General features: G+C 49.6%; 2 protein-coding genes across 2 annotated transcripts in view; both read right to left on the bottom strand.

Annotated features, from left to right (window-relative positions):
- Nucleotides 1–15,994, bottom strand: part of stab2 (stabilin 2) — a 43,252-nt gene extending 27,258 nt beyond the window's left edge. The window contains exons 1-21 of the mRNA XM_056589359.1: nt 15,010–15,994; nt 14,060–14,178; nt 13,582–13,685; nt 12,134–12,219; nt 11,665–11,731; nt 10,826–10,921; nt 9,342–9,464; nt 8,766–8,962; nt 8,146–8,276; nt 7,429–7,562; nt 7,229–7,308; nt 6,701–6,850; nt 5,805–5,948; nt 5,625–5,687; nt 4,990–5,106; nt 4,102–4,155; nt 3,935–4,015; nt 3,677–3,829; nt 2,611–2,670; nt 2,002–2,106; nt 1,638–1,721 (exon numbers count right to left, since the gene is read on the bottom strand). Coding sequence (XP_056445334.1) covers nt 1,638–1,721; nt 2,002–2,106; nt 2,611–2,670; nt 3,677–3,829; nt 3,935–4,015; nt 4,102–4,155; nt 4,990–5,106; nt 5,625–5,687; nt 5,805–5,948; nt 6,701–6,850; nt 7,229–7,308; nt 7,429–7,562; nt 8,146–8,276; nt 8,766–8,962; nt 9,342–9,464; nt 10,826–10,921; nt 11,665–11,731; nt 12,134–12,219; nt 13,582–13,685; nt 14,060–14,178; nt 15,010–15,105 — 2,244 coding nt within the window. The 5' untranslated portion in view covers nt 15,106–15,994. The remainder of the gene's footprint in view (nt 1–1,637; nt 1,722–2,001; nt 2,107–2,610; nt 2,671–3,676; nt 3,830–3,934; nt 4,016–4,101; nt 4,156–4,989; nt 5,107–5,624; nt 5,688–5,804; nt 5,949–6,700; nt 6,851–7,228; nt 7,309–7,428; nt 7,563–8,145; nt 8,277–8,765; nt 8,963–9,341; nt 9,465–10,825; nt 10,922–11,664; nt 11,732–12,133; nt 12,220–13,581; nt 13,686–14,059; nt 14,179–15,009) is intronic.
- A 2,589-nt stretch (nt 15,995–18,583) lies between these two features.
- On the bottom strand, nt 18,584–22,675 carry wnt16 (wingless-type MMTV integration site family, member 16). Its single transcript, XM_056587725.1, has 6 exons — nt 22,596–22,675; nt 21,996–22,179; nt 21,692–21,731; nt 20,574–20,689; nt 20,130–20,306; nt 18,584–19,051 (listed from the first exon to the last, which is right to left on the bottom strand). Exons 1-6 carry the CDS (start codon nt 22,673–22,675, stop codon nt 18,584–18,586), a joined length of 1,065 nt encoding a protein of 354 aa, XP_056443700.1.
- Between the last annotated feature and the right edge of the window lie 87 nt (nt 22,676–22,762).

Below are 22,762 nucleotides of genomic sequence, written 5' to 3'. Positions count from 1 at the left end.
GGGGACACAGGGAGGGTTACACACACACACACACACACACACACACACACATACACACACTGAGGACACACACTGGGGACACAGGGAGGGTTACACACACACACACACACACACACACACACATACACACACTGAGGACACACACTGGGGACACAGGGAGGGTTACACACACACACACACACACACACACACACATATACACACACTGAGGACACACACTGGGGACACAGGGAGGGTTACACACACACACACACACACACACACTGAGGACACACACTGGGCACAGGGAGGGTTACACACACACACACATTGGGGACACAGGGAGGGTTACACACACACACACACACACTGGGGACACAGGGAGGGTTACACACACACACAGACACACACACAATGAGGACACACACACTGGGGACACAGGGAGAGTTACACACACATAGGCTGTGTCTCAATTCAGGGGACGCATCCTTCGAAGGCTGCATTCGACGGCCGATTGCGTCACTGCGACGCGTCAAGGCTGTCCCATTTCGAAGGGTCCTTCAAATGCGGCCGACAAATGCAGCCTTCTTTAACCGGATTTAAAGGATCCACCGGCTGGATCCTTCACGGCCCAGAGTATCCCAAGATTCATTGCGCGTTGGATTTTTTTCAGAAATGGCGTCGGAGGAAGCGGCAAATTACACAAAATATTTTTGTTACATTCAAATAAAGTTGGGACTATTTTAAATTTGTAACTTTATTGTCAAAGTTCAATGACATTAACACGAGCCATATAACGTTAAACAAATTAACGTTATAATTTACATAATTATTATATAACGGCTCCATATTTCTCCTCCGCCGTCCGGTTTGAACCGCAGCTGTCAGGGTTGCTAGGTGACATGAGCGGCGGGTCGTCACGCAAGGTAAAGGGTGTTAACGGCTTGTTACGCAAACTAGAAATGCTCCGTAGGCCAGACCGTTTCATTTAAGAACGTTTGTTCGTCCTTCGGTCCGGCCTTCACGGTCTACGAAGGCCACACCTTCATAGACCGCTTCCTTCGAAGGATGCGTCCCCTGAATTGAGACACACAGCCACACACGCACACACACACACACGCACACCTACTGAGGACACAGGGAGGGTCACACACACACACACACACACACACACCTACTGAGGACACAGGGAGGGTTACACACACACACACACACACACACACACACACACACACACACACACACACACACACACAGACACACACACACCTACTGAGGACACAGGGAGGGTTACACAAACACACCCAAACACACACACAAACACACACACATCTACTGAGGACACAGAGAGGGTTGCACTGACACACACGCAGACACACAAACTGAGGACACAGAGAGGGTAACACACACACACACAAACTTACTGAGGACACACACAGGAAGGTTTACACACACACACACTGCTCATATGAATACACACACACTGCTCACATGAACACACAAACACATCGCTCACATGAACATACACATACGCACACACACAAACTGACTCAACGCTGCTCACATGCGTGCGTGTGAATGTGTGTCGGCGTGTGTGTGCATGCGTGTGTGCATGTGTGAGTGTATGCGTGTTTGTGTGTGCATGCGTGTGCTCTGACCTGGCCGTGTCCGGAGCAGGGGTTCTGGAAGCCTCCTGGACAGGGACGGCAGTCTGCTGAGTAGAACCCCGGACAGCAGGCCCGCTTCTCGGCCACAGGGAGGAAACCGGAGGGTTGGTGCTAATGCAGCGCTAAGCTAATGTAGCGTTAAGCTAATGTAGCCCTAAGCTAATGTAGCCCAAGCTAGTGAAGCAGCAAGCTAATGTAGCGCTAAGCTAATGTAGCCATATGCTAATGCAGCACCAAGCTAATGTAGCGCTAAGCTAATGTAGCCCGAAGCTAATGTAGCACTAAGCTAATGTATAGCTTGCAGCAGTCATGTTATCCAATGAAGTGTTTAATCCTAATACTGGCATGTGTTTACCTGGACGGTGGTGGTGTTGCAGCGCGGAGCGCAGCCTCTTATGCCGAGTGTCATATTGTTCCTCGACATGAGGTTGAATTGGTAGATGCAGCCGAAGGTCAAAACCTGGATGACATACACACACATTTGAGCATGTAGAGTTAGACATTAGAGTTAGACTATAGAGTGAGTCTATAGTTAGCCTATTTAAATAACTTCTTGGCCTAGAGAGTTAGACTTTAGAGTTAACTTGTTAGCTTATAGAGTTAATCTATAGAATTATGTTATTAGCCTAGAGAGTTAGCCTATAGAGTTAGCCTATTAGCCTAGCAGCACCACAGAGCGTCGGCTGAGCCTAGCCCGCTAGTGCTAGGCTATACCAAAGGTATTTCCTATGGTTAGGAGTGCAATGGGTGCAATAATTGATACACATCCAGGCAAACATTTTAAATCATTTAGTCAATCAACATTTTAATAAATGGTGGGATTTATCATGAAAACATAATAATACTTCCAACAATAAAAAACCTCATGATAATAACAAGACCTTATCTGACACCACCCTCATAGGCCCAGAGCACTTAGATGAACGCTTTAAAAGATGAATCCACGTCCGGGCTGTGACCTTACCAAGTTATCTCCAGCCGGACATTGTAAAAGAGATGGTCTGAGGCAGCTCCCACACTTGCCCTGGAGAGAAACACAGAGTGGAGGAGGACAGGGTTGGTCTGTGTCATGGAACGCCATGTTTGTGCCCCTCCTATCTGTGAAGGGAACAGCTCGGTGGAGCTGGAAGCCCATCTTAGAACGGGTGTAGCAAGCTGGAACGAGAGTGAACAGCACTGGAGCTGGAGAACGAAGTGAATAGAACTGGAGGTGGAGAACAAAGTGAATAGAACTGGAGAACGAGAGTGAACAGCACTGGAGCCGGAGAACGAGAGTGAACAGCACTGGAGAACGAGAGTGAACTGGAGAACGAGAGTGAACAGCACTGGAGAACGAGAGTGAACAGCACTGGAGAACGAAAGTGAACAGAACTGGAGAACGAGAGTGAACAGAACTGGAGAACGAGAGTGAACAGCACTGGAGAACGAGAGTGAACAGCACTGGAGCCTGAGAACGAGAGTGAACAGCACTGGAGAACGAGAGTGAACAGCACTGGAGCCTGAGAACGAGAGTGAACAGAACTGGAGAACGAGAGTGAACAGCACTGGAGAGCGAGAGTGAACAGCACTGGAGCCTGAGAACGAGAGTGAACAGAACTGGAGAACGAGAGTGAACAGCACTGGAGAACGAGAGTGAACAGCACTGGAGCCTGAGAACGAGAGTGAACAGAACTGGAGAACGAGAGTGAACAGCACTGGAGAACGAGAGTGAACAGCACTGGAGCCTGAGAACGAGAGTGAACAGAACTGGAGAACGAGAGTGAACAGCACTGGAGAACGAGAGTGAACAGCACTGGAGCCTGAGAACGAGAGTGAACAGAACTGGAGAACGAGAGTGAACAGCACTGGAGCTGGAGAACGAAGTGAACAGCACTGGAGCCGGAGAACGAGAGTGAACAGCACTGGAGAACGAGAGTTAACAGCACCGGAGCCGGATAACTAGAGTGAACAGAACTGGAGAACGAGAACGAGAGTGAACAGCGGAGATGTTCAGTACAAGCACAGAGCCGCTTTAGTCTGCAGAGCCCCACCTCCACCAGCCTGGTCTCCGACACGTCACAGCGGTGGGGGAGAATAGGCAGGATGGAGGCTGGGATCAGCACCCCGTCCAGGGAGTACAGCTGGCCGTTCCTGGTCTCCACGTCCGCCTCCAGGACAGCCATCCCGTTCACCGAGACCCGGCCCTGGGAACCAGTCACACAGCGGGGGAGGATCAGAACGGGTGTCAGATGAGATGGGACACAGAGAATACAGATCAGGTTTCGAAGATCAACTTCTTCTTCACTCACGTTCTCCGACACGTTGAATAACAGAACCTGATTGGCCATGGAGGAAGCTCTGGGGCCGGACACCACGTTGTAGACCTCGAGCTTCAAAACAGGACTTAAAGGTTAGATATAGAGTCGAGAAGATATGTAGAAGATCATGTCTGGTGTGAGAAGGTCAGGCTCCTCACCCTTGAGGACTCCACCACGTGGTTCCGCACCAGCTCCACTAATTTGCCGTGGCCCTGCACGTGAAGAGAGTAATACAGTGTGGCCATACAGGTGCAGAGAGTAATACAGTGTGGCCATACAGGTGCAGAGAGTTACACCGTGTGGCCATACAGGTGCAGAGAGTAATACAGTGTGGCCATACAGGTGCAGAGAGTAATACAGTGTGGCCATACAGGTGCAGAGAGTAATACAGTGTGGCCCTTCAGGTGCAGAGAGTAATACAGTGTGGCCCTTCAGGTGCAGAGAGTTACACCGTGTGGCCATACAGGTGCAGAGAGTTACACCGTGTGGCCATACAGGTGCAGAGAGTAATACAGTGTGGCCATACAGGTGCAGAGAGTAATACAGTGTGGCCCTTCAGGTGCAGAGAGTTACACCGTGTGGCCATACAGGTGCAGAGTTACACCGTGTGGCCATACAGGTGCAGAGTTACACCGTGTGGCCCTTCAGGTGCAGAGAGTTATACAGTGTGGCCCTTCAGGTGCAGAGAGTTAAACCGTGTGGCCGTACAGGTGCAGATGCAGTGGGCTATATGGTAAGTGGTAAATGGACAGTGTTTATATTGAGCTTTTTTGTAACCATTGGACTTCGAAAGCGCTTTATAATATTGCTTAACCTTCCCCCATTCATGCACACATTCACACACCGACGGTATGCAAGGCGATAGCCAGTTCTGACCAATTAGGGTGAGGTGCCTTGCTCAGGGACACCTCGACACTCCGCTATGAGGAGCCGGGGAATCGAACTAGCAACCTTGCCAACCCGCTCTACCTCCTGAGCTGCTGCCGCCCCTATACAGTGTGGCCCTACAGGGCAGGGAGGTATGAAACTGGAGGACGTCACCTTACCTCATCAGTGGTGAGGTACTCTAGCTGTCCCTCCTCCATGGCACTGAAGGCATTGTTGGTTGGTATGAACACGGTGTGGGGACCAGGGGAGTCCATGAGGGGGGACAGGTTGGCTCTCTGCACCCGAGGCAGGAGGACACAAAGAGTACAATATCTGAACTACAGATGTACATTGTCTTGCAACACACACTTTATATGATGCAATATTCATCATATAAATGCTGAAGATATAATTAGATGGTAATATGAAGACCAGTATAGTGGTTTTAACATCTGGTGAGAACAACTCGCTGAATCCCTTTACTAATGCTAAGTTCATAACTCCTAAGTCGTTTTCACTCATGCAGCAATTTCCTCAAATTTCCCTGCATAACAAATAAAACTAAAGTTCTGGCATGACCTTTAGAGAGACAGCCTTATCTGTATTATTTAAAGATACAGTAACAAGTTCAGACTATTATCTGTATTATTTAAAGCGATAGTAACAAGTTCAGCCTATTTGTATTATTTAAAGATACAGTAACAAGTTCAGCCTATTATCTGTATCATTTAAAGCAACAGTAAAATGTTCAGACTATTAACTGTATTACTTAGAAATAAATGAAAAGAAAATGAAAAGCGATAAAAACACAAACCTCTAATAAACTCTTGAACTTGGAAAACTTTCCATAGTCGGAAATAACCTTCATCAGATTCTCCTGTTGGGAAATACACACTCTTTGTGAATTTTCAATAACAAACACCAACGCATACACGCACACGCACACACACACACACACACACACACACACACACACACAGACACACACACGTACCTGCGTATCGCTGTCCACGGTGGGCGGAATGTTCTCGATCAGTTTGTTGACCAGGTGGATCATCCCGTTGGACGCGATTACGTCGGGCTCCACGATCGCCACCTTCGTCCTGCTCCCGCGGAGTCGGATCCTACTCAGAGCCGCCTAGTAAAGGTCAAGAACCACTATCAGGTCCAGACCCAGCAGACCCCCCATCTGGTCCAGACCCAGCAGACCCCCCATCAGGTCCAGACCCACCAGACCCCCCATCAGGTCCAGACCCACCAGACCCCCCATCAGGTCCAGACCCACCAGACCCCCCATCAGGTCCAGACCCACCAGACCCCCCATCAGGTCCAGACCCAGCAGACCCCCCATCAGGTCCAGACCCACCAGACCCCCCATCAGGTCCAGACCCACCAGACCCCCCATCAGGTCCAGACCCACCAGACCCCCCATCAGGTCCAGACCCACCAGACCCCCCATCAGGTCCAGACCCAACATTAGCTCCAGGCCCCCAGACCCTCCATCAGGTCCAGACCAAATATCAGCTCCAGACCGCCCATAAGGTCCAGACACTCCATCAAGTCCAGACCCCCCCCTCAGGTCAAGACCCAATATCAGGTCCAGACCCACCGGACCCCTGATCAGGTCCAGACCCACCAGACCCCTGATCAGGTCCAGACCCACCAGACCCCTGATCAGGTCCAGACCCACCAGACCCCTGATCAGGTCCAGATCCTCCATCAGGTCAAGACCCAATATCAGGTCCAGACCCAATATCAGGTCCAGACCCACCAGACCCACATCAGGTCCAGACCCAATATCATAGTCGCACAATTTGTAGAAGGGGATGCGACCCCCAGCCCCTGTCGGTGTAAACGAGTGACGGAGGGGCCGAGGTCCCTCTGTCTTACCTTGCTGGCGCTGTCGAGCTCCCCGGCCTTCCCGGTCAGCGTGTAGTACACGCCCGCCCTCTTCAGGCCGTCCCGGGGTATGGTACCCGCGACCATGTGCAGCTTACACAGGTACTTCGCCTTCACCGCGTCCACCACGAGGGACTTGCTCTGAGACGGGAGACAAGACACTTATTGTATGATGTACGACGTCCTGGCACTTAAAAATAGTGCTTATCATTGGGAGGCATCTTATCCAGCTATCTTTGTATAAGAGGAATGGGTTAACCTAGCGATTGTTAGCGCTTGGCTCCTGGTTCTATGAACATCCTTACTGTACCGACAGCCATATATTGTTGTTCCTCTTTCTTCTTACAAATGTACTTATTGCAAGTCGCTTTGGATAAAAGCGTGTGCTGAATGCCCTAAATGTAAATGTAACTGCTGTATCCATAAACACCAGATATCAAAACCGTGCTAAATAGTGAGTTGAATCTGAAACAGAAGAGATATGATACTGAGAAGCGTGTCAGCAGCCCGTCTTCTTACCGGACTGTAGCGGAATGCTCTGTTGATCGGGACGAACACGGTGAAGGGGCCCAGCTTCTCCAGCGGCCAGGAGACCGACCCTGAGAAAGGGGACCACAGGAAGAGAGACCTCATCACACGTCCGTTAGACGCGTGACACATGTGTTGCATGTCACGTGTCAACCCGTCGGATGTCAGGCGTGGTGTGTCGTGGGGTGTACCAAAGAGCGTCAGGGCTTCGGTCAGCTGGCCCGTCCACTGGCCACCGGGCTCTGTGTTCAGGTCCCTCAGACGCTGCATGATGTTGCCGTAGCACACTTTGCCGTTGCCACGGTAACCCTCAGGGCAGGTGCACCTGGGTGGGGGAGGGGCAGGAGGTGATGTTGTAAAGAGGACTCCATTCATAGTTCAGACTCAAACGTAGGATTATGTCGTGACATGAAAACACACATAAATCAGAAGAATGTATGATTGATATTAAATATGGACATGTGAACGGGATGAGCGTGTGAATGAGATGAGCGTGTGAATGAGATGAGCGTGAATGAGGTGAGCGTGTGACTGAGATGAGCGTGTGAATTATGTGAGCGTGTGAATGAGATGAGCGTGAATGAGGTGAGCGTGTGACTGAGATGAGCGTGTGAATTATGTGAGCGTGTGAATGAGATGAGCGTGTGAATGAGATGAGAGTGTGAATGATGTGAGCGTGTGAATGAGATGAGAGTGTGAATGATGTGAGCATGTGAATGAGATTAGGGTGTGAATGTGTTGAGTGGGTGACTGAGTTGAGCGTTTGACGGAGATGAGCGTGTGAATGAGGTGAGAGTGTGAATGAGGTGAGCATGTGAATGAGATGAGCGTTTGAATGAGCTGAGCGTGTGAATGAGGTGAGCGTGTGAACGAGGTGAACGTGTAAACGAGGTGAGCGGCTGACTGACTGAGCGACTCCGGGTTGGACCGTGGTGCAGTTGGCCTTCTCGTGGCAGGCGTCTGGTGTGCAGGCGTCCTTCAGGTGGCAGCGGAGGGCGTGGTCGAGCTCATGGAACCCAGGTAGACACTCGCAGTGGGACTGCACGACACACAGAGAGGATCACAACAGGGGGTCCCCTGTTAGCTTCTGGAGGAACACGTTGATGGGGTACCTGCACGGGTCGTGTTCATGCACCTTTTCTAAGGAGGTTACAACGCATGGCAATGCAATAAACTGCACAGTAGACCCTGTTTCCACAGAGGCATCACCGTGTTCAGTTTGTGACCTTAACTAGCTGAGTCTACTACCCCTGTCCCCCGAGAGGAGCAGACCTAGGATCAGTGTCGAGAGCGACAGGAGCCCCACGAGGACGGCTCTGTGGTACAATAGGCTGATAGATGTTCAGGTTAACCGGTAGAGAACTTAGAGTTACAGACCCTGAACACCGACAGAGAACTCAGAGTACAGACCACCTCTGAAGGACCAGCCGACCACACATCCCTGTGGTGGGTCCACAAATCGGCTCTGGTCTGGGGTCAGAATAAGGCCCCCGGCCCCTTTTACACACTGATCTGGGGTCAGACTTACGGCCCCGGGCCCGTCGTACACACAGCGGCTGGTCTGGGCGGAGCAGCCAGCCTGGTACTTCTGACAGGGGTCCACGGGGGAGCAGACGCGCCCGTCGCCCTCGTGGCCAAAGGGGCAGGCGCAGACGTGCTGGGCGGGGCCGGTGTGGGCGCAGACGGCCAGGGCGTGGCACGGCCGCTGCAGGCAGGGGTCGATGGCTGCCGGGGAGAGGAGGGCGGCGTCAGAGTGGTTAACACAACACTCGTATTACGATCGTAGTCTGGGTAGCCCTGCAGTCTGGGCCCGAAAAACACTTTCATGTGAAATGAATAAGTCAATAATAAGTCTTCAATAACTGTCACACGAACCATTAAGGTTAATAATGTGGAGACGATCTCGGCATCGAGATTCCTACTAAACAAAGAAAATATGGATTTGCTTGGAAGGAGGCGGGAATTAAATCCCAGTTTTCCCGCTGGACTCAAACACACATCAGAGCGCTGCGTTGGAGTGAAGAGAATAATGAAGACACAATGTATAGATGTTGAGGCTGGCCCCGGGGTCAGGGGTCAGGGTTCAGGGTTCAGGAGGACGTACAGATGCACTTGTCCCCTGACTGCTGGTAGCCGACGGCGCACTGGCAGCCCAGCAGGCCCGTTGCAGCCTCCTCCCTGCAGACGGAGTTCAGCCCACAGCTCAGCGCCACGCAGTCAGGGAGCTCTGGGGAGTTAATACATGAGAGAGGAGTTACTACATTAGAGAGGAGTCAATACATTAGAGAGGAGTCAATACATTAGAAGGGAGTCAATACATTAGAGAGGAGTTAATACATTAGAGAGGAGTTAATACATTAAAGAGGAGTCAATACATTAGAGAGGAGTTAATACATTAGAGAGGAGTTAATACATTAGAGAGGAGTTAATACATTAGAGAAGAGTCAATACATTAGAGAGGAGTTAATACATTAGAGAGGAGTCAATACATTAGAGAGGAGTCAATACATTAGAGAGGAGTTAATACATTAGAGAGGAGTTAATACATTAGAGAAGAGTCAATACATTAGAGAGGAGTTAATACATTAGAGAGGAGTTAATACATTAGAGAAGAGTCAATACATTAGAGAGGAGTTAATACATTAGAGAGGAGTCAATACATTAGAGAGGAGTCAATACATTAGAGAGGAGTTAATACATTAGAGAGGAGTCAATACATTAGAGAGGAGTCAATACATTAGAGAGGAGTTAATACATTAGAGAGGAGTTAATACATTAGAGAAGAGTCAATACATTAGAGAGGAGTTAATACATTAGAGAGGAGTCAATACATTAGAGAGGAGTCAATACATTAGAGAGGAGTTAATACATTAGAGAGGAGTTAATACATTAGAGAGGAGTTAATATATTAGAGAGGAGTTAATACATTAGAGAGGAGTTCATACATTAGAGAGGAGTTACTACATTAGAGAGGAGTTCATACATGAGAGAGGAGTTAATTCATTAGAGAGGAGTTAATACATTAGAGAGGAGTCAATACATTACAACTCTAGATAGAGGTTTTAATACATTAGAGAGGAATACATAAGAGAGGAGTTAATACAAGAGAGAGAAGTTAATACATTACAACTCTAGGTAGAGGAGTTATAACATGGGAGAGGAGTTAATACATGACAGAGGAGTGAATACATTAGAGAGGAGTTACTACATTAGAGAGGAGTTAATACATGAGAGAGGAGTGAATGCATTAGAGGAGTTAATACTTGACAGAGGAGTTAATACATGACAGAGGAGTGAATACATTAGAGAGGAGTTACTACATTAGAGAGGAGTTAATACATGAGAGAGGAGTGAATGCATTAGAGGAGTTAATACTTGACAGAGGAGTTAATACATGACAGAGGAGTGAATACATTAGAGAGGAGTTACTACATTAGAGAGGAGTTAATACATGAGAGAGGAGTGAATGCATTAGAGGAGTTAATACTTGACAGAGGAGTTAATACATGACAGAGGAGTGAATACATTAGAGAGTTGATACATCAGAGAGGGGCTTCCTGTGCGGAGGAGAGGTGGAGGAGGTCCTACCTTGGTCGCAGGCGGGGCCTTTGTACCCGGAGAAGCAGGTGCACGACCCGTCCTGCCGCATACCGCTGTTACACACGCCGTGCACACACCTGCACTCTGACCCCCAAGGGCGATGAGAGACAGAGGAGAGGGTCAACACATGGGCATCGCCACGGAAACAGATACAGTGGAGGTGAGAGGGTGAGGAGACAGGAGCAGAGGGGTGAGGAGAGAGGAGCAGAGGGGTGAGGAGAGAGGAGAGAGGAGTAGAGGGGTGAGGAGAGAGGAGCAGAGGGGTGAGGAGAGAGGAGAGAGGAGTAGAGGGGTGAGGAGAGAGGAGCAGAGGGCTGTGGAGTGAGGAGCAGAGGGCTGTGGAGTGAGGAGCAGAGGGGGGAGGAGCAGAGGGGTGAGGAGAGAGGACCAGAGGGGGGAGGAGAGGAGAGAGGAGTAGAGGGGTGAGGAGAGAGGAGCAGAGGGGTGAGGAGAGAGGAGAGAGGAGTAGAGGGGTGAGGAGAGAGGAGCAGAGGGCTGTGGAGTGAGGAGCAGAGGGCTGTGGAGTGAGGAGCAGAGGGGGGAGGAGCAGAGGGGTGAGGAGAGAGGACCAGAGGGGGGAGGAGAGGAGAGAGGAGTAGAGGGGTGAGGAGAGAGGAGCAGAGGGGTGAGGAGAGAGGAGAGAGGAGTAGAGGGGTGAGGAGAGAGGAGCAGAGGGGTGAGGAGAGAGGAGAGAGGAGTAGAGGGGTGAGGAGAGAGGAGAGAGGAGTAGAGTAGTGAGGAGCAGAGGGGGGAGGAGCAGAGGGGTGAGGAGAGAGGACCAGAGGGGGGAGGAGCAGAGGGGTGAGGAGGGAGGAGGGAGGAGCTACCTGAGCGGCAGTCCTGACCGTATCTGTTGGGTGAGCAGTCCTCACAGGCAGTTCCTGCAAATCCATCCTGAACACACACAAACACACACACACAGGCAAGCACACAATCACACAAACACACACAAACACACACACACACACACACACACACACACACACACACACACACACACACACACACACACACAAAGGCAAACACACACACACACAGACACACACACAGGCCAACACACACACAGGCACACACACACACACACACAGGCATGAACACACATAGGCACACACACACACACACACACACACACACACACACCCAGGCAACCACACACACGCACACACACTCAAAAACAAAGAATCACAATTTCAGATAATGCTGATCTGAAGTGATTTCTGCAATGAGCATTACATCAAATACGCAGAACAAAAGATAAGACAACATGTGACATGTTTTATACGTGTGTACGTTCACCTGACAACTACAGGTTCCATTTCCCCCCATGCCGTCAGAGCAGACTCCTTTGGCGTTACACGGCCGCACAGCTCGCTCAGGACACTCTGACGGGACAGGCAGAAGGAAGACGTCACAGGAAGTAGGAAAATGTTACAGGAAGTAGGAGGATGTTACAGGAAGCAGCAGGACATCACAGGAAGTAGGGAGATGTAACAGGAAGAAGGAAGACAGAAGATGTAACAGGAAGACAGAAAACGTTACAGGAAGAAGGTATTTATCAGAGGAAGTAGGAAGACATTAAAGGAAGACAGGAGATGCTACAGGAAGGAGGAAGACATCCCAGGAAGTAGGCAGACGTCACAGGAAGAAGAAAGACATCACAGTAAGAAAGGGGCCTAAGAAGAACCTTGACCCTTCATTCCAAGCTTTATAACAACATCAACGTTCACATGTTGATGACTGTCAGTTGCTGTGTTGAATGTAAAGTTGCCGATGTCTGTCCCGTGCCTCGGATGTGGAGGCTACACTGAGCTCATTCAGCTAAACGTAGCTAACCTCGTGGTCCCTGCACTCCAAGGGACGTCCCAACCCGGTGGAACCGCTGAGGCTGTTTGTGAAAACTCCAGCTGCCCCAGAGGATCTGAGCCAGCGTTCTTACTACACCACTTCCTTCCTCTGCTGCCGTCTCTCTCCTCTCCTCTCCTCACCTCCTCTCCTCACCTCCTCGCCTCTCCTCTCCTCATCTCATCTCCCTTTCCCCTCCCCTATTACTAACCCTAAGCACTAACTGAATTTACTAAATAATATATCATATAAAGGTATTGATCCATAGTCTATATAATATACAATATATAATAAATAATGTTGAATAAATACAAAATGATATATTACATAAAAGGTAGTGCCCCATACAGTCTTTAAATATATAATGTATAACAGATAATATTTTTACGATCTATAATATGAAGGTACTGACCCATGCAGTCTATCTAATAAATAATATGAAGGTACTGACTCATGCAGTCTTTAAATATATAACAGATAATATTTATGTGATATATAATATGAAGGTACTGACCCATGCACTCTATCTAATATATAATATGAAGGTACTGACCCATGCAGTCTATCTAATATATAATATGAAGGTACTGACCCATGCAGTCTATCTAATATATAATATGAAGGTACTGACCCATGCACTCTATATAATATATAATATGGAGTTACTGACCCATGCAGTCTATATAATATATAATATGAAGGTACTGAACCATGCACTCTATCTAATATATAATATGAAGGTACTGACCCATGCAGTCTATCTAATATATAATATGAAGGTACTGACCCATGCACTCTATAATATATAATATGAAGGTACTGACCCATGCACTCTATATAATATATAACATGAAGGTACTGACCCATGCAGTCTATATAATATATAACATGAAGGTACTGACCCATGCAGTCCGGGCCCCAGTACCCGGGACAGCACCTCTGCTCCTCCACGTCCCGGTAACACTCCTTAGAGCAGCCCGACAGAGAAGTGAAGACAGTAGTGTGTCTGAACACACACACGAGTTAGGACTGGGACCAGTGAGCACTGGGACCAGGTAGGACTGGGACCAGTGAGCACTGGAAATGAGTTAACCGTGGGATCAGTTAGAACTGTTAGGGCCTGGGACAGTAGTAGTATCCTAGTATAGTAAACTGGATAGTACTGGTAAAGAGTAGTATCCCAGTATACCAGTAGATGTTAGAAGAGCTGGGTCTCATGTCATCACTCAGGGGTCTGCTCGTGGATGTACCAGGACCCCCTCGACTCATCTCCACCAGGTTAGTCCACTTCCCGGTACATCCAGGACCAGGCCCCAGGTACATCCAGGACCAGGCCCATATCAGTGTCCTACATAGACCCCTGGGGGTCTGGGGACTCACTTGCTGCCCTGCGCACTCTCGATTGTGTAGCCGGAGGGGCATGACTGGTAGAATAAGCCGAGTTGGCTGTCCACGCACAGGGTCCTAGTACTCAGACGTCTCTGGAAGGGACAGAAACCCTGCAGACCCACACACACACACACACACACACACACACACACACACACACACACACACACACACACACACTGGGTTTAGTGGGGGGGGTCTCCTGATGGGAGGCCAGTGCCCCCTCACTCGTTAGTGCCAGTCGTTAGACCCGGACATTAGCGCCAGTCATTAGCCCCAGGCGTTAGCCTCAGTCGCTAGCCGCAGTCGTTAGCCCCAGTCGTTAGCCTCAGCCGTTAGCCCCAGTCGTTAGCCTCAGTCGCTAGCCTCAGTCGTTAGCCCCAGTCGTTAGCCTCAGTCGCTAGCCTCAGTCGTTAGCCTCAGGCGTTAGCAGTCCTTAGCACAAGCCTCTAGCCCTAGCCCAAGTCGATAGCCTCAGTCTCAGCTTGATTTGGTTTGAGTTTTATTAACTGAGGTTTATCATCTGAGAAAGTTTACTATCTGAGGTTTACCATCTGTGAAGGTTTATCGCCTGAAAAGGTTTTACATCTAAGAAGGTTTATCATCTCAGAAGGTTTACCATCTATGGAAATGTATCATCTGAGGAGGATTATAATGTGAGGTTTATAATCTGAGGAGGTTTAACATCTGATGTTTATCATCTGAGAAGGTTTACCATCTGAGAAAGTTTATAATCTGAGGTTTACCATCTGAGGTATTTTTACCCTCTGAGAGGGTTTATCGTCTGAGAAGGTTTATAATCTGAGAAGGTTTAAAATATAAGGTTTATCATCTGAGGAGGTTGGACCTATATATTTGAAACCATGTAATACCTTGTAGCATATGATGAGTAAGGTTCCTCAGGCCTCTGAATCAGAGTAATGGACGAGAGAGGATCCTACCTGACGGGCGTCTGCAGAGGCTGTAGTCTGCAGGCCCAGCTGCAGCAGCAGCATCAGGAGGGGGCCCCAGCTGGACCAGGAGGAACCCGTCATCATCGCTCCTCTCAGCACCCCCTGCGCTCCCGTGTCCGGAGAAACGCTCTGGAGTGCCGCAGGGAGGATCAGATGAGACTCGCTGCCCTTGCTCTGACCGGGAGCGTCTCGCTGGTCCGGTCCTCTCTGAGCTCCGACTGGGGGGGGTCTCACTGGTCCGGTCCTCTCTGAGCTCCGACTGGGGGGGGTCTCACTGGTCCGGTCCTCTCTGAGCTCTGACCGGGAGCGTCTCGCTGGTCCGGTCCTCTCTGAGCTCCGACTGGGGGGGGTCCCACTGGTCCGGTCCTCTCTGAGCTCCGACTGGGGGGGGTCTCACTGGTCCGGTCCTCTCTGAGCTCTGACCGGGAGCGTCTCGCTGGTCCGGTCCTCTCTGAGCTCTGACCGGGAGCGTCTCGCTGGTCCGGTCCTCTCTGAGCTCTGACCGGGAGCGTCTCACTGGTCCGGTCCTCTCTGAGCTCCGACTGGGGGGGGTCTCACCGGTCTGGTCCTCTCTGAGCTCTGACCGGGAGCGTCTCGCTGGTCCGGTCCTCTCTGAGCTCTGACCGGGAGCGTCTCGCTGGTCCGGTCCTCTCTGAGCTCTGACCGGGGGAGGTCTCACTGGTCTGGTACTCTGAGCTCTGACCGGGAGCGTCTCGCTGCTCCGGTCCTCTCTGAGCTCCGACTGGGGGGGGTCTCACTGGTCCGGTCCTCTCTGAGCTCTGACCGGGAGCGTCTCGCTGGTCTGGTCTTCTCTGAGCTCTGAATGGGGGGGTCTCGCTGGTCTGGTACTCTCTGGTCTTCTCTAAGTTCTGACGGGGGTCTCCTCTCTGGTCCTGTCCTCTCTAAACTCTGACGTGATCTGCTCTCTCCTCTCTGTGCCTCTCTTTGGTCTGGTACAGTCTGCGCTCTGGGGGGGTTCAGCGGCCCTTTTGTTAACTCACTTCCTTCTCTGGGCACATCGTTCCTCCTGCTCGAGCCCCCCCACGGTGACCCCAGGACCCCCTTCCTCTCCAGATAAGGGGGGAGAGCTTTACTGCGGACAGAGGTTCTGAGCTGACATCCTGCTCCTCATCTGCTGAGACACCGTGATGATGAACATGTTGCATAGATGTGACATCAAAGTTGGTATTCAATCATGATTTTATTAGGAATGATCACATTTATACGACTCTTAGGAATAACAGTTTGGGAAAACGTGATGCAAACTCTTAAATGTTGAAATAATGATCTATTATGATTGTTTATGCTAATAAATTATATGTGGTGATTGTATATTTTAATAGAAGACATGTGATGATTGTATATCGTTAGCCTTATATAATTGCCTAATTCATAGCTTGTCCAAATTGTGATATTTAACCTGAATCTACTCTCCTACCACTGCTGATTCACTGTGCCCCGGTGGCTAAGTCCTAAACCAATCAGAGGGATTTTTACATTGCATTATCACTATCTGCCTAAGTCAGCTAGTTGACTTGGTCATTTTTGGACACTAAATACAAGATGAACCTTAAAAATTGACTTGGGCGATTATGCTATGAGAATAACGATTTGTAAATAGATGAAGAAAAACACAGACTGAGTGTCAGCAAATGTGATGTCAGCACATGTCAGTGAAGAGGAGAATAGCAGGATATCCTGGAGGGTAAAGACACACACACGCACACACACACACACACACACACACACACACACGCACACACACACACACACACACACACGCACACACACACACACACACATATCCTGAGAGAATCTGCCATGTCATGACTTCAGATCTGAGTCCGGGCCGAGGTCAGCAGCAGTCAGCTGGTCTCCCGGGACGCCCATACAAACAGAACTTCAACAACAAGTACATCTTCACTCAGAGACATGAGTTACGGATCAAGTGGGTCGCACAGAAGTGAAGGAGAACGTGGTCACACTAAACATCAGTGTCCTTGTCCCAGTATCATCACACCAGAAAGTACTGTGTAATGAGCAGTATAGAACCGGTCTGTAGTCCCGGGCCGGGTCCGGGCAGGTCCAGTCTGTAGTCCCGGGTCCGGGTAGGTCCAGTCTGTAGTCCCGGGTCCGGGTAGGTCCAATCTGTAGTCCCGGGCCCTGGTCCGGGTAGGTCCAGTCTAGTCCCGGGTCCGGGTAGGTCCAGTCTGTAGTCCCGGGTCCGGGTAGATCCAGTAAGTAGTCCCGGTCCAGTCTGTAGTCCTAGTCCTTGTCTTGATAGGACCGGTCTGTAGTCCGGGTCCAGGTCCTGGTGGGACCGGTCTGTCGTCCGGGTCCAGGTCCTGGTGGGACCGGTCTGTAGCCCCCCTCCCCTCTCCGTTCCCTAATACCACTATTAGAGGGGTCTTTGTTGAGGAGGCAGTAGGAGGCAGAAGCGGTATTTAACACGCCGCTGCCAACCAAGTCTCTCCGCTCCCCTCGGCCCGCGGGGAGCGGACCAGGGGTGTGGTGGTCCACCAGAGACCCCCGGAGGGGCAGGGTCTCTGGGGTCCCCGAGCGGGGGTGTGGTCGAAGCCTCCTCTGTGATTTACGGACATTGTGCTTTTATGGGCGAGAGGGAGAAGATCTCAGAGACACACGGGGCACAGACTGGAAAGACTGGATCTGAGTGAACGGAAACCTTTAAACCAAGGGATCACTAATTGTTGTTGTTTTTACAATTTTGATAAAGGATACTATCAATTAAATAGATATTAATAACTGTACATCGAGGCGGATTTTAAAATTACTGACCCTGAACATGGAAAGGGAAAAGTGAAAAAAAGAGAACATTTATAAAATTGCCACAACATTCCTAAACACAGAGCAGGACATCCTAGAGAAGCACAGGCCTTTCACTTAGTCACTTCCTGTCACACACGGTTAGCTCGCATACTCTGTCCCTGTGAGTCCATGACTCATGGGTTCACACATTCATCTTCCCGGTTGTGAATCCCATAACATACGTCCTAACCCCGGCGTCACACATGGCCGGTCGCTGCTAATGCATTGTTTTTCGGCTTGTGCATATCGTCTCACACTCTCTCCAATAAAGACCATGATCCGTTATGTATCGCTCCAGAGGCTCGATACCTGTCTGACGACAGGTGGGAAAGGTAGCTTTCAAGAAAGCCTCGGTCTTAAAATCCTTTGCAAAACGTGTCTTTGTTTTGCTGACCTCGTTTGAAATGAGTTAGAGGGCTGAGAGGAGAGAGGCAGCGAAGGGTCCCTTTATTTACAGGTGTGTGTGTGTGAGGTTATCTAAAGGAGTGTATTAGGTTATCTACAGGTGTGTGTGTCGGTCGTTTTCCAGGTGCGTGCATGAGTAATTTACAGGTGTGCATGTCGGTCATTTACAGGTGTTTAGATCGGCCATTTACAGGTGGTTGTCTACAGGTGTGTATGTCGGTCATTTACAGATGGTTATTTACAGGTGTGGATGTCGGACATTTACAGGTAGTTGTTTACAGGTGTGAATGTCGGTCATTTACAGGTGCTCATTTACAGGTGTGGATGTCAGTCATTTACAGGTGTGTATGTCCGTCACGCTCTCGCAGCGACGGCAGCGCACGTAGCAGCACCACACGAACTTGCAGGCGCAGCGCGTGACGTGCCGCACCACCCTGGTGTTGTAGCCGCGCCCGCAGCACAGCAGGCCGCAGCCGTCCGCCCCGCGGGAGGTCCGGCTGCAGGTCCGGCCCCGGGTGCCAAGGCTGCCGCGCCCCGGGTCCTCCAGGCAGTAGTTGGGCGACTTGTGGAGGTAGAGGAGGCGGTCGCGCTCCAGCGGCACGCGGCGGCTCACCTTGTCCTTGCGGCGGACCTTCTGCCGGGCAAAGCGCTGCAGGACCTCCACGCTGTTCTCGAAGCGTTCCTTCAGAACCGCCCCCACACGCTCGAACGGGGCCAGGGACCGCCAGCAGGTCTTCACCGCGCAGGAACCGGACACGCCGTGGCAACGGCATTCCGTCACCATGGTTCTCTCGACGGCCTGGGAGAGGAACATGGAACGGTCAGTCATCGTGGTTCTGTCTAAGGAACATAGAACCGTCAGTCATTGTGATTCTGTCAACGGTATATAGAACCATCAGTCATGGTTCTGTCTTAGGAACATAGAACCATCAGTCATCGTGGTTCTGTCTAAGGCCCCGTCCACACTTAAATGGAGAATTCCGATACTGAAAACGATGCTTTTCTAAACAGACCGCTGAGGTGGATAAATGTGAAAACGCTGGGTTCGCGTTGTAGTGTGGACAGGGTAGACGGAGGCTTTCAGAAACGATGACGTTCGGTTGCCATGACGCTGCCACAAGCTTGCGCTCGAGACCGAGAGACGCTCATCAAAAATGGCAGGTGAAATGCAATTGATGATCTCTCTGTATTTATTTATAATTTATCTCCAGATACAACTCGACATATTTCCTCAAAAAATGTTGTTGCTCCAACACCAGAGAGGCCAGCGCTGTACTTGATGTTCTTAAGTGATGGTAAAAAAAAACGAAAGATGGCACTTCAAACCGTACTTGGAGTGGCGTTTATGGACAAGACCGGGTCGAAACTGATTAACCAGCTGATCAACTGTAAATATCAGCTGATCACGGGCCTGTAATCTAAACAGAGAGGTGTGTCGGAGTTGCGTAACCATGACAACAACTGTTTATCAAAATAATTTCAGTGTGGAACGTGGATGCAAAACATCCCGAAAACGATATGAAAACGATAGTGTGGACGGAGATCATTTTCATTGCGGATGTGCATTACATTTACCCGGGTTAGTGTGGACGGGGCCTCAGGAACATGGAAATCAGTCATCATGGTTCTGTCTAAGGAACATAGAACTGTCAGTCAATGTGGTTCTGTCTAAGGAACATAGAACCGTCAGTCATCGTGGTTCTCTTTTAGGAACATAGAACCGTCAGTCATCGTGGTTCTGTCACAGGAACAAAAAACCGTCAGTCATCATGGTTCTGTCTACAGCCTGGGAGAGGAAGCAGTACTCTCTTCTTCGAGAACCTAGCCGCGCATGCAGTTCCACCGATCCCCTTTTACTGCTTCGTGTTCCTCCTCACCTGCCGTCCGGCGTCGGTGTTGTGTTGGTTTACAGCCAGCAGGGCGGGGCTCGTTGCCCGTGGCAACGAGGTGTTTCCCGGGGGGCCGTCGAGGAACTGGCGGCTGAACCAGGTGGCGAAGCGGGTGTGGTCTGAGCAGCCGCCCCAGTGCCAGCCCTCCAGGGGGGAACCCAGAGAGGGCAGGTTCCCAGCGGTAGAACCCAGAGACTGCAGGTTCCCCATGGTGGAACCCAGGGACGGCAGGCTCCCCGCGGTGGAACCCAGGGACGGCAGGCTCCCCGCGGTGGAACCCAGAGAAGGCAGGTTCCCAGTGGTGGAACCCCGGCCCTTCAGGTTCCCTGACGGAGAACCCAGGCCCTGCCGGTTCCCCGGTGAAGAACCCGGGTCCTGCAGACCAGCAGAGGAACCCGGGCCTTGCAGGTTCCCTTGTGGAGAACCCGGGCCCTGCAGGCTGGCGTCGCAGCCACACTCGGCGATGGCGCCCTGGCTACAGGCACGCGTGATGGCGTGGACCAGCCCCGCGGCCATCACTGCGTGGATGAAGGCGGACTCCTTGGTGCCTTCAAACACACATACACACACACACGCACACGCACACACAGTCCTCAATTTAGGTCTTTATCTGGGTGGATCTTATTAGGGTTTGTGACAACAAATCCAGTCTTAACCAGAAAAGCTCTCTTGAGGAAACAAGATTCACTTAACCAACCAATCAGCTGCTCTGAAATATGCCTTGAATAATGATAGAATAACAATAACTTATAATAATAACTTAAATTATAATTTTTACATTTAAAGTGAATGATTTATTATTTAATTTAAATAACATTATATAAATTGTGTTCACAATTCCAGCTATTTCACGATAAACTCTTTTATAGGCGAATATATTATGTTTCATTCATTTCTATGTATTATTTAAAGCATATTAACAATATGGTTAATATTCTTTGTTTAAAATATAATATATCATATTTTATATTTTGTAGAAATAAATAAATAGATAAAAAAACAATAATCTTTTTATAAATGTTTCAAGTTGAATAGCTAAAATATATTTTGCCTTTTATTGTTTTCATTTTAATGCAGAAGAAAAGAAGATAAGCAATCACTGCTTGGTTTTATTTTATTTTTTTTCTTTCTACAACATAAGGCTAACCGGTATTAATTACCGACGATAAGCTGTGTGATAGTTTAACTAAGCAGGCTAGACGTGTTCCGCGGTATATCGGTGGTATATCTGGATGTGGTATATCGTTGAAATATTGTCAGTAGCCTATATCTGCGCCAGGGGGTAATTGGGTTATAATCAAATCACAGAAACGAATTAAAGCGCAATGAGCGCAAGGCCTACTGAGCCAGGAGCATAAAGCCCATGAACGCATGAATCTTACTAGGCTACATGAAACACGTCCTACCTGGTCTTGTACAGAGCTCTGTCGGACCATTAGATAGGCTATATATTAATTATATATCGGCCAAAATAATAGTTAGTGCACGAAGTCCTACATGTTAGAGACAGAGCTAACAACATACCGATTTCAACCGTATAAATCACTTACCGCTCGTTAGCTCGTAACCGAACACAGAGAAGTCTTTAGAGTCCTTCTGGTCTCTATAGTCCTTCTGGTCTTTAGAGTCCTTATATTCTTTAGGGTCCTTCTGGTCTTTAGAATCCTTATGGTCTTTAGATTCTGTATAGTCCCTGGACACTTTAGAGTCTTTAGAGACCTTATGGTCTTTAGACCCCTTCAAGTCTTTCGAGATTGTATAGTGCCTAGACCCTTTAGACCCTTTCGAGTCTTTAAATCTTCTAGAACCCTTAGAGTCCTTAATGTCCTTAATGTCTTTAAAGTCTTTAGAGATCGTGCAGTTCCAGCGCTCGTGCTTGAACTGCGACTGGCACTCGGCGAGGCCGAGGCGCGCGCCGGCCTGCACGGCGGGAAGGAGGAACGGTCGCTTTCGGCACAGCTCCTTCTGCTCGCGGGAAAACGGCAGGTCGGAGCAGCCCCGCTGCTCGGCAACACCCGCCGAGCTGAGCCCGAGCCACCTAGAACACACGAGAGACAGTCAACACGAATCCAAGGCGAGGGGAACTATAGTGAAGCAACAGTTATGCCCAACCAAAAAAATTTAAATCAGAAAATATTTTTTATAATAATAATGATTCTGCATATAATTACAATAATCTAAGCAATGTGTTTAAAAAAGTATAGATAGATAAAAAAAAAAAAACTGAAGAGGGTTAGTTCCTTTTTTGAGTTCTGAGAATAAAGTGAGAATTATGTGGTTAAAGTGAGAATTAGGAATTTAAGGTCAGAATTATGAGTTTAGGTAGGAGGTAGGGGAGAGAAGGGAAAGGAGGTTATGAGGTGAAGGCATTCTTGAAGAGGTCGGTACGGGGGCTTGCTGGTGGATAAACTGATTAAACAAATAAAAACTCAGATAATCCGTATCCGAACTCACATCCAGCTGGCCTGGCAGCAGAGGGGGAAGACGGTGAGGAGGAGGAGGTGCAGGGTGCAGGTGTGGTGGACTCTCTCCATGGCCTCCTCTGAGCTCCTGCAGGTTCTGGTCCATGGACCTCCTGATTGTCAGACTCCAGTAGGCTTCACCGCGACGCGACGCTGACG

This window comes from Gadus chalcogrammus, chromosome 4 (assembly GCF_026213295.1).
Source record: "Gadus chalcogrammus isolate NIFS_2021 chromosome 4, NIFS_Gcha_1.0, whole genome shotgun sequence".
In the NCBI taxonomy this organism is placed as follows: domain Eukaryota; kingdom Metazoa; phylum Chordata; class Actinopteri; order Gadiformes; family Gadidae; genus Gadus; species Gadus chalcogrammus.
The sequence above is the reverse complement of the archived record's forward strand: the minus strand, read 5'-3'. Positions and strand labels throughout refer to the sequence as shown.

Coding starts and splice junctions, on each gene's coding strand:
- wnt16 (XM_056587725.1), bottom strand. CDS start 22,675: ATGGAGAGAGTCCACCACACCTGCACCCTGCACCTCCTCCTCCTCACC. Junction 22,180..22,595: donor TGCTGCCAGGCCAGCTGGAT/GTGAGTTCGGAT, acceptor CGTGTGTTCTAG/GTGGCTCGGGCTCAGCTCGG. Junction 20,690..21,691: donor CGGTTACGAGCTAACGAGCG/GTAAGTGATTTA, acceptor GTGTGTTTGAAG/GCACCAAGGAGTCCGCCTTC.